At 36.5% G+C, this 12,055-nt stretch overlaps 1 protein-coding gene across 1 annotated transcript in view; it reads left to right on the top strand.

Annotated features, from left to right (window-relative positions):
• The first annotated feature begins 7,684 nt into the window (after positions 1 to 7,684).
• MALRD1 (MAM and LDL receptor class A domain containing 1) overlaps positions 7,685 to 12,055 on the top strand; it is a 649,658-nt gene continuing 645,287 nt past the window's right edge. The window contains 1 exon segment of the mRNA XM_049096644.1: positions 7,685 to 8,003. Within this exon segment, the coding sequence (XP_048952601.1) occupies positions 7,805 to 8,003 (199 nt within the window). The 5' untranslated portion in view covers positions 7,685 to 7,804.

The raw sequence follows: 12,055 nt of genomic DNA, 5'->3' as shown, positions 1-12,055 counted from the left end.
GCTCAATTATTTGCTAGGGGACTCACAGGACTCAGCATATAGTTGTACCCATGGTAATGGTTTATTACAGTAAAAGGATACAGAGCAAGATCAACAAAGGGAAAGGATGCATGTAGCAATGTCTAGAGGAAACCAGGGGCATACTACCAGAGTCTTCTCCCAGTGGAGTCACACAGGACACACTTAACTACAGCAATGAGTTGTGACAATCAGGGGAGATCCTAAGATATTCAGCGCCTTGGATTTTTTTTTAAAGATTTTATTTATTAATTCATGAGAGACACATAGAAAGAGATACAGAGACATAGGCAGAGGGAGAAGCAGACTCCATGCAGGAAGCCGGATGTGGGACTTGATCCTGGGATCACACTCTGAGCCAAAGGCAGATGCTCAACCACTGAGCCACCCAGGCGTCCCAATGCCCTGGATATTTTTATTGGTGGTTGGTCATGTACATAGTTTCTGCCTGGCACATATTAAAATTCTAGACTCCAAGAAGGAAAGCAGGTGTTCAGCATAAACTATATTTTTGTTTGCACAACTTAGGTATAGTGAGCGACTCAATCAGAATGGTGGGAACTGGTAGTCCCAGATGCTGGCCAAGGGCCAACATTCAAAGTCCGTCTTTTGAAGGCTATCACCCAGTCCTGCTACCTCTTTCTTCATAGGTAGGAATAAACAAAAGGAAACCCCCCTCCCCCAGGGAAATTGTGGAGATTGGTGCCACCATGGGCACAAATTCCTGTCAATAAGTTTGACCTGCCTTTTTGTCTTTTGCAAGAGTGGAAAATAATGGATGATTATTGAAAGTATAACTAGCTCAGGTATCTGATAACAATGCTCTTCCACATGCAGTATCTTTACTGAGCAAGTCAGCAAAGTTCTGTCTGTGGAAAATGCATTTATTTTCTCTATTCCAATAAGCAGAGAACTCTAGAAATATTTTGTTTTCAATTATGAGTGACAAAAATATGCCTTCACTGCTATACTTCAGAGCACGATCAAGTCACTTGCTCCCTGTCATGTATGGTCTGTAGATGCCAGGATTGTCTCATCATTGTACAGGACAGCATACTCATCATACTCATCTACTACAGACATGGCAATAATCTAACAGGATTTGGGGATGCCTGGGTGGCTCAGGGCTTGAGCATCTGCCTTCAGCTCAGGGCATGATACTGGGGTCCTGGGATCGAGTCCCACATCAGGCTCCCTGCAGGGAGCCTGCTTCTCCCTCTACCTATGTCTCTGTCTCTTTCTGTGTCTCTCATGAATAAATAAAATCTTAAAACAATCTGACAGAATTTGGTAAGCACAGGTTAGCAGATTTTTAAAATACTTTGGAAAGGTTCATATATGTCAGAGATTAGGTAATAAACCCCATAGGCATACAGAGTTCAAAAACATTGATGAAGTTACTTGTAGTAAAGAAAGAACTCTCAGAATGAGAAAAATTTTGTGTTGTTTTCCATATTATACCTCTAAGAAAGGTCTAGAAAACTTGGTTGGGTTATTTGAGTTTCAGATGCAAGCTATGTAAACCAAAACATGAAGCTGTGTGGTGCCCAATATGAGGCAGTGTTCTTGAGTTTGTTAAAACTTGAGAGTGATGTGGACATTTTGTCTGCTTGACAAGAGTATGTCTGACTTTGTCAGAGAATCACATTATCTGTCCTGATCATTTTGGAGTAAATCCAGCAAATAGGTATTCTTCCCTTGAGAAATAGCTTTGGGGACAGTTTAAGATTGAATTCCTGACCCTAGACTAACAACGACCCTGCAACTTAAGCCACCTGAAAAAAGTTGAATGTGATTTTTTAAAAAAGATTTTATTTATTCATGAGAGAGGCAGAGACAGAGGCAGAGGAAGAAGCAGGCTCCTCGCAGGGAGCCCGACGTGGGACTCGATCCCAGGACCGCAGGATCATGCTCTGAGCAGAAGGTAGACGCTCAACTGCTGAGCCACCCAGGTGTCCCAAGTTGAATGTGATGCAATTTGAGTGTGCCCAGCAACAATTCATCATCCGGAGAAGCAGTATAAACAATACCAGAACTGAGTAGGGCCTGAAATCTCAGATAAGTGCCAAAAGCGGATGGCTCACGCTCTCAGGGTGTCTGTTCACAATGCTGTATCATTTAGATATATGTGTTTTTTTTTTTAATTTTCACCTTTCAAAAAATTAATTTTTATTTTCTGATTTTTAATTGAATGTAATTGTCAGCAGAGAAAGTCATCTGGGTAACACAGGGTCTATGAAATACATTGAAATTAGTTTTATGAACTAGTATTTTATTTCCATGTATTCCTGTTGGGTGCAGAATTTACAATATATCCTTTATTTAGGGTCTGTCAAAAACAGACTCCCTCAGTTTTTAATCATTTCAAAATTACTTTATCCCCTATCCTGAATAAACATTCAAGTCACCTGTAAGTCTAAGTTCATTGTGGTTTTTTTCTTATCACTATGAAAACATTATTCCATTATCTTACATTTGCTACCTATACCATTATCTTAGTTCTACTGTTGCTGTTGAAAAGCTATCAACCAGTCTGAATAATATTCCTTTGTAGTTATGTTTTGTCTCTCTAATTGATTTTAAGAACTTCATTTCTCTTTGGAATTCTTCAATTTAATTACAAAGTATTTATTAATATATTTTTAATTTATCCTGCACCCTGATTCATAGAATTCATGACTTTTTTCATTTCTGAAAATTTTTCATTTCAAATACTGCCTCTCCCTATTTTCTTTTATCTTCCCTATATGGTTACCTAGTCATGGGTCAGACTCTATCATTTATCTTGCAGTTTCTTAAACTATATTTCTCTCCTCATATTTGTATACATCTCTTTGTTGCATTTGTATATTTTCTCATAAATATCTTCCAATTCATTGAATTTGGTATGCACTTCTGGGTTGTTGTTGTGTTGTTTCCCTGTTTATACCATCTACATTGTTTTCATTTGAAATGGTTATGTTTTCCCTGGTAACTTTTACAAAATCATGCCTGGTCTTTTCTTCCTTGTGCTTATTTTTATATTTGATACATACATTTTTTAATACTAGTTATCACATGATACCAATGTATGAAATCTTTGGGTATTTAATTGAGCCCTTGTTCATTTGATTATTTATGATAGCTCTGAATCATAGAGATATGTTTGTCATTTGCCAGTTAATTTTTCACTGTGAACCTTTTTTTTTTTTTTAAAGATTTTATTTAAGCCTGATGTGGGACTCGATCCCAGGTCTCCAGGATCACACCCTGGGCTGAAGGCAGGCACTAACTGCTGAGCCACCCGGGCTGCCCTTCATGTGAGCCCTTATTTGGATGACCTTAATCTTTGGGAATCCTGACAGGGCCTTACAAAGGTTCCAGGAATTTTTTTCCCTAGCAAATTCTTCCTCTGGGTTTATGCAAAGGTATCAGTTCTAATTCCTTATCTTATGCAGACCTAAATTCTTTTGTTACCTGTCTCAGTTCCACTTTCAAGACTGGGGTTCTGGGTTGCTTTTATCTGTAGTACAGCTTCAGTCTTTCCTCACATTCTTGAATCTTCTTCTTTAGCATTAATTCTGGAATTGTTCTTTTTTTTTTTTTTTTTTTTTTTAGTTTAGTTTTTTTGTTTTTGCACCTTTGTTTGTTTGTTGTGATCTCACCACCATGAGATCAAGACCCGAACCGATATCAGGATTTGGACACTTAAGTGAGTCACCCAGGGGCCCCTAGAATTGTTCTGAAAATATTATTCAGGATGGCCATTTAGTAATAAACTCTGTTATATTGGCTTTACCTCCTCCCATCTCCCTTTCAATTCTTGGGATTTGTTTACATTTTGCAGCCTCAGGATGCAGTTATATATTATATATTTAAAAGCATTTTATATTCCACTTCCTTCCACATCTAATATTTTTATAGTTGAAAGTTGTCTCATATATTTTTATAAAAAATACAACTCACTGTTTTTTCCAAACTAAATGCAGCATGTGTACATTTTCATAAATATCTTATATCTCCTTTCTGAGGCTGTATGTTTTTAAAATCTGGACACTATCTTATTCTTCATTGTATCCCTCCTATCTTCCTGACCCCTTTTCCAGTGTCTAGCATAAACAGGTGTTCAGTCTTTAAAAGAGAGAGAGAGAGAGAGAGAGAAACAGTGTGTCTACTTGAAAATGAATTTGCTCTGTCACTTTTGAATATCTTGCTGTTTGGAATTCTCAGAGATTTTTTAATGCCTCATGAAAATTTTTGGCTATATACCTCAATTAAAATGATATGATCATTTTTTCCCCTGTCTTGGGTCATATCCGAGTTCCATCATTTAATACTTATGGGATCTTGGGCAATTGACTAATGATTTTTAAGACAGAAACAACAGCACATAATGTTTTGGACTTAATGAGAAAATGTGTATGTAGTACCTAGCACAGTGTTAGAACATTGGCATCTATAAGGTGTTTTTCCTGTCCTCAAAAAACTGGGCAAAGAAAACCCTCGTTGCTATCAGTATCTATTTATTCCTGTCCTTTTTGGTACATGTAGAGAAAAAGTGATTCAGAAATTATCAATTGAAAATAATTTTATTTTTTGGTAACAAAATATAAATTTGTCTTATAAAATATTATGCCACTGGATTATGCTGATTTACTTTGGGTGATTCCAGTTCATTTCTTGTCTAAATGATGAATTCCACTTGAAACAGTATATGTTAATGTTATTTTTAGTAGGCAGAACCATTAATAAAGGAGTTTCCCAGCTGAAACGAGGCAATAAACAGCAGTGATGGCAACAAAATATGTGTTTTTTTTTTTCTAAATGGAAAACAGTGAACATATACAATGTTATGGGACCTGAATTCAGAATCAGGATATAAAACTGGAATGTTTTGGGGTTTTTGCATGTCTCTTTATGCTGTTGCTTTTTTCCCCCTCTTCCCCTCTAGTCTTCTTTCTTTTCCTCGTTCTTTATTCCTCTCTCATTTTTCACTCTCTTCTTCCTCTTCCTTCCTTCCTTCCTTCCTTCCTTCCTTCCTTCCTTCCTTCCTTCCTTCCTTCTTTCCTTCCCCCTTCCATAACTGGAGGCCATGTACCTCTCTCTCCCCTTGGGAAATGGAAAAACAACATTAAACACAAGAGTTGTTTATTTTTTATATACTGGTGTTTTAAAATTTCACGTCTTTATTTATATGTGCCTAGTCAAACTCAACATGATTGCAAATCTCTCATTAATTCCATTCAACTAGCAATTAATTCTTGAGCAACTACTATCTGCCAGGAACTGTGCTAGTAGCTGGGGATACAATAGTGGAAAAGATACTGTCCTGCTTTATTCTCACAGACTAGTGGAGTCATCACTGAAGCAAACAGACAATGACCATCCCAGAGCTACAGGTGCTGAGATGGCTGGGGACAGCAGTCTGTGAGAGCATCCAGGAGTGAAACTTAGCTCAGCCTTGGAGAAACAGCCAAGATTTAGAGAAAGTCCCTTAAGCTGAAAAATAAAGACAAAATAGTGTTAAATTTCTCTCTGGTGATTGGAGTGGGGAAGAGATCTCAGATCTGGAGTTAAGAGATGGTATGGTCAGAAAACTGCCAGCACAGTAATTTGGGAATATTATGGGGGAGAGCATGAGGGAAGGCATAGCAATGAATCTGGAAAGGCAAGCTGTGTTTGTAAGTCCTGCCAAGGAATATGACATCTATACTGATTTCAGAGGAAAATACGTAGGAAGACATTTGTGCTTTAAAATTATGACTGCAGGATGGGAAATGAGTGTGGGTGGCAGCAACATCTGGTTTGGGGTGTGGCTGAGATGAGAATTGATAGAGTCTTTACCTGAAATACAGAATGCAGACTAGATGGTTGATAGGTAGAGTGGGTGAGACTAGCCCACGAATATTGTATACTCTCTTGGCATCGAATGGGAGAAGGTACAGTTCATTGAAATATAGAACATGGGTAATAGCTGGTTGGGTGGGTAGGAGAAGGGAAGGAGAGTTTAGTTTTGGAGATTTAAGCTGCCTGTCCGTGTGGTGTGTGTACATGTGTGTGTGCTCATAGAAAAGGCTTGTAATAAAGATTTGAGGAAAATATCATATCAGGACTTCAGATACGGATTTAGGACAATGTATAGATTATGCTTAGAATCACAATAGTGAAGAAAAAGCCTAGAAAAAAAATGTATCATCTGAGCAGAAAGATTAACATGGAGCTATAAGGATAATCAACATTTAAGAGACACACAAAGGAGAAAGTAGATTAGGTATTAATATTTATTTATAAAACAAAGGTAAGGAGAAGAAATATTTTTGAAATTGGAGTAAAACACAGAGCAATGAAATGCCAGATTACATGGAGGGCTCAACAATAGGGCAACATGGTGGATTTTCCTCCCAGAATCCTGAATGTCTATACTTTAGACTTTAATGTATATATATTGTGGGTCTTTTTTTCTAGAATATGGGGAAGATCTTACTTTCCCAATATTTTTCTTAAATGTGCAGATGCATGCTTGTCCCTGATCTATGGTCCTGGATGTCTCTACCTTCCCTAATTACTTCCTATAGTCTCATCGGGTGTCTTGTTCCTTGCCATTATATTGCAGAAATAAAAGAGAGTAGTTGAAAAAGAACTTCGATGTGCCTTTAAGAAATCAAATATAAAAGAATATCTTCAATATTCAACTTCGTATAATTTCTATGGTTATGCAGCTTCATAGAATTTTATTATGAATACATCAGCGTGTCCTGAGCTTCAGTATACTGTTCATTCTGAATATGCATTCTGAAATCATGTTTCAGTTGTAGAAGTAGATTAAGATGAATTGACAAGAGGATCAGTGTGCTACAGAAGAAAGAACACTGCTCTCTGCAGTAGGAAATTTGAATTCTAGTTTCTAACACCAAATTAGTGTATTTTCTCATAAATACTCTTAACTTCTTTGGGCCTAAGTTATGTGATTTGTAAAACAGTGGCCTTTAATGTCCCTTCCACTTTTAAAATCCTGTGGTTCTCTGGGCACCTGGGAGGCTCAGTCAGTTAAACATCTGCTTTCAGTTCAGGTCATGATTCCAGAGTCCTGGGATCAAGCCCCAAGTAGGGCTTCCTGCCCAGCAAGGAGTCTGTTTCCCCCTCTACCTCTGTCCCTCCCCCTCTTACCCCATTTGTGCTCTCGCTCTCTTGCTCTCTCTCTCAAATAAATAAATAAATTCTTTGAAAAAGTCCTGTGGTACAATCTAAGCAAGCAATGTGAAGTTTCCCTTCAATAACTATGGTACACATTTCGTGCTCATAGAGAAATTCTAATAATCGGGCCTGAGATATTTGAATGAATTTTAGTGACCTCAATAATGTTCTAAATTACATGAATGTGATTAAGTTAGTATGGAAAGTAGTACAGAATGTTGCTGTGTTCCTTATAACTTTATTGTGGTCCTTTCCTGGCTCCCTGCTCCATTTATGTGCCTGCCCTTTGTTTCTTAAAATTTTCTTTCAGGAGATAACATGATCATAAAGGCTTAATTTGTTTAAATATGGTATACACGGGGCAATAAATAATCCATGTTTTGCTAGATACAGAAATGGTGCAATTGCTCAAGCTAAATATTTTCTAAAGACACTCCTCTGAAAGAGTGAATGAACTGCTCTGGGAGTCATTTGTTAGGGTTGCAGATAGTGACCAAGAGTCTAGTGGTAAGAGGCAAATCTGGAAAATAAAGAGTAGAGAAAAGAGAAAGAATGTTTCTAATTATGGATTCACCTATTATAATTGCCTGATTTCCCAGAGATATATCAAGTGATGCTCTTCTGCTTGGCCAAAATGTTAGCATTCCCAAGGAATGAAGCTTTTTGTTTCCTTTGGATTTCTTGTGTTTTCCTCTCTACATGGATTCAGCAAGGAACTGAAGCCTTTCAGTTTGGCAATGGGTTGTCCTTGCCTCCTGACAACGTGTGTGATTTCACAGATCAGTGTGAGGACAAGAGTGATGAACAGCAATGTAAGTGTGATTCTTTTCCTTTGTCCAATTTCAGTTCCCTGAACACCTTCAGACCAGGGGCTGATGGGCAGCCCAGGGAGATTCGGCTAGCTACCTGGCCCTCATGGATTTCACTCATATGCCTTTAGCATAAATCAGAAACTAAAATATACTTTGCAATAAAGAGATGTGTTCCCATACCAAAATTACTCTAATTAAACAATATCAAGCTGCTAAGATTCTAAGTAGAGGGAACGTATTTTAAACAGTTTTTACTGATTATAAAGAAGGAAATGATATGCAGTAATGTAGCTTTTAATATATGGAAGCAAAATTCAAAAGCAGCTCATTACTAAAGCTTTAAAATACTTTGATGGAAATGATGAGCTTAAATTTGGATTCAACATGGAGATGTTTGAAATGAATTTTAAGTTGCAGGAGTAGATTTCATTTTTGCTTGTATGACATTACCTCCAAGTGAGTTTTACCAATTGCACACAGAGTACAACACTGGCTTGTTTCCTTTGATTCTGGGGTGCAGGAAACTCCATGTACCAGCTTCAGAGAGTGCAAGACCTCGATTCAGATCCTGCATGAACCATGTACTAATTGTGTGATCTTGAACCTCCATCTCATCACAAGAGGTTGTAAAGTGAAATAAATTGACTCTCAGTGGCAGGAAAATGCTCCGTTGCTTGTTGGTATCATATGTAAAAAGGAAACTGTTCACCACCCCAAGATGTGAGTAAAGACATGTATGTTTCTGTAGTTTCTCTTGCAATCTGACATCCTGAAGGAAAACTGCATTTCTCCATTGGAACAAGTGCTCATAGACAATGTTTTCATGAAATTAAATGGGTTCATTGTTGGTTCATTATAACCTCTGATTCAATTATTTGGATCGACTAATTCTAGTATTTTCAAGCACCTTTGTCAAACAGATTTTCTAGTTTATATTCAGATACTATGTTAATTCATGTTGATAGAATTCTTTATTTTCTTCAGCTAAAATAAGTTTCTATGTATTCAGTCTTGCTATTGTTGGCCTTCTACTTACATATTCAGTTGTTATTACATTAGAACTAGAAGATTAAATCCTGAAAAATTTCTTCTCTGTGGAAGAAAACAAGCTATTGATTTGTCTCCCATAGTTTAGGATGGCGATCATTCTATTAGTAACTGCTAAATACCGAATACAACCGAAGACAGGGATTCATTTATATTTGTCCAATTTGCCCAGAGAGGCTGAATGTGGGTGTGCTGCCCTTTCTCTGACCTGTCTGGGAAAGCCCTTGCTATTCTTTGGTGAGCAGCAAAGAGGAACCACTTGGCTGGTTTGACAAGAAGTGCAAAGTCCCTTCTTTTACTAATCTCTGTGAGGCTTCCTTTAGCATGCTTGCTGTGATAACATGCATGGTCCTGCTTGGGGAAAAGGTTAATGTGGAAGAGGAGAAAGCTGCTGAGTGCAAAAGGTCTCGGCTGCATGACAAATTCTAATAACTTGCGGCCGTGGAGGGAAACGAAGGAACAGATCTGTCGAATAAACAGATTTCATTTTAAATGTTACATTAGGAGATCACCTTTTGGCTTTTTCACTTTTCATTTTCATTTCTGAGAACTATCCGCTTTGGTATTTTATTTAAAATGTGGACCATAACCTGTAGATAAAATTGAGAATCACTTTGAAGTGTGGGTTTTTTCCGTATACCACAAGAGGGGAAAATACTGTGCAGGAATAATGATGGCCAAGCAGTTTTTCTCATAAAAATTTGTGACGTTAAAACTTATGGATGAGTTTTTTTTTTTTAAAAGATAACTTTGGAATGATGTTAAAATAGTGCCTTTTTGAAAACAAACATCAACCAGTGCCCCCTTTTAGCATTCAAATGGTGTGACCTTTAAAGAAATAGATTACTATGTTGACTTTTTGTAATGAAATTGGCCTCATTGAAGTTGAATTTCAGATGCTACTGATTCTATTAATAGATTTTTGAGAGTTTTCCTATTTTACATGATGGTCCTCTTTTTCAGAATACTTGAACCTTTGTTTTAAATTGGAATTTAAAATAAATTGGAATTTATTTTAAAGATATGAGGCTTAGAAAGACTGAATCTTTACAGTGAAGTAAATTCTATTTATACATGATATTGAACATTTAATATGTAGTGATTAAGAAAAATAATTTTCAGGTCTAACAACTGTTTGGTTCCAGTGTTGACAAGAATCCCTCTTCATTATAATTTATTGATGTCCTGAGCCAGGGAAATAAATCATGGTTCCAAACATTGCATTGTCTGCTTCCATGCTGATCTTTGATTGCCTATTCTCCCTTATTGCCTAGTCTCCCTTATTCTCTTTGATTTATATTTGTTTATTTAAAGATCTGAGCCATTATATCAAGTACAGAGAGAGTCTAGCTTTTCTCCTAGCAATTTCTCAAAATTATTTGGTATACAAAGGCTTTACCTTGTTGCATTTTTGCTTATAAATACAGTAGTCTTGCTTATATTGCTACCATTCAGATCCAAGTAAACCAGAAGAGTATAAACTACTGTTGAGATATATCCCATGAAATGGATCCTCACCTGTTGAGATGCTGCCAGAAAATATTTTTAGATAATTGCTTTTGCATACCTGAAGTCAGTAGTCAAATTAACTGTTACATACATTCACTTTTAGAGCTAACTCATGACTCAAAAGAAAAAAAAATGTATTCAGTTAATCTGACATTTTTCTCTCCTACCTACTTGCCACAACTAGGAACTTTCCATTTGGTCTAGTATTTTTATAAGGAGATAGGAATCTATTTTTGTACTTTGATTTGATGGAATATGTCATAAGATTTTGAGATTTTACCTTATTTCTTTTACAAACTTTTTGGATTTAGGGACAATAATTTTTTTCAAAAGGTAGTTACTTCATATAAATCTAAATTTATATGAGAAATATGTAAAAAAAATTACCTTAGGGGTGCATTCTCAAAATCTGAGAGGTGATAGTGTTTAATTAGGTGATGCTAAGTACAAATGTTATTTCTTCAAAGGATGACATGTCAACTACTTTAAAAAAGTAATTGGTTCATTGAATTATTTGAAAGTAAAGAATTAATAAAGTAAAATGTGAGATTTCATTCACAATGCTTATCTTATTACTATATTGTATGTATGCAAAATGTTTGTTGCATATTTTCATGAAACAGCCAAAAATCCTAAGCAAAATGTCTTAGTTTGGGCTACTCTAACAAATACCATATACTGTGTGGCCGAAGCAAAAAGAACACTTAATTCTCATGGTTCTGGAGGCTGAGAAGTCTAGGATCAAAGTACTGGAAGATTTGGTGTCTGATGAGGACTCCTCTGGTTTGCATAGAGCTGTTTCTTCTTTTTGTTTTTAAAAGAATTATTTACTTATTTGAGTGAGAGAGTGCACATGTACAGAGTAGGGGAGGGACAGAAGGAGAGGGAAAGAGAGTCTCCACAATAAGCAAGGAGCCGGACATGGGGCTCAATATTAAGACCTGGAGATCATGACCTGAGCAGAATCCAAGAGTCTGACACTCAACAACCCAGGTGCTGCTGCAGATAGCTGTTTTTTCACTGTGGCTTCACATGGTGGGGAGAGAGATAGCTTTGGTTTCTCCTCCTCTTCTATAAAAGCATTAATTTCATTATCCACCTCTAAATACGTTAACCCGGGGATTAGGATTCAACATAGGAATTTTGAAGGGATACAGATATTCAGTCCATAGCACAATAAAACCTAAGAAATATAATAAATGTATAGAGCTTAGCTGAAGAAAATTATACAAAATTACTGATGTATGGAAGAAAGACTCATGACAAGACTATTTTCTTAACAGAGTGTTTCAGTAGTGTAAATATATACATTTTCACAGTCATGAAATCAATCTAGTTAAATTCTAAAACAGGATGTCACCATGATAAATTTTGGAATCTGATTAAAGTGACTTACAAGTTTATCCAGAAAAATGAGTGAGAACAGCTAGAAAGAGGGAGAATCAAATGATTAATAATGGGGAATAACTTTTATTAGTAGGTTTATAATAGGTATC

This window comes from Canis lupus, chromosome 2 (assembly GCF_003254725.2).
Source record: "Canis lupus dingo isolate Sandy chromosome 2, ASM325472v2, whole genome shotgun sequence".
Taxonomy (NCBI): domain Eukaryota; kingdom Metazoa; phylum Chordata; class Mammalia; order Carnivora; family Canidae; genus Canis; species Canis lupus.
This window is presented reverse-complemented; position numbering and strand designations above follow the sequence as displayed.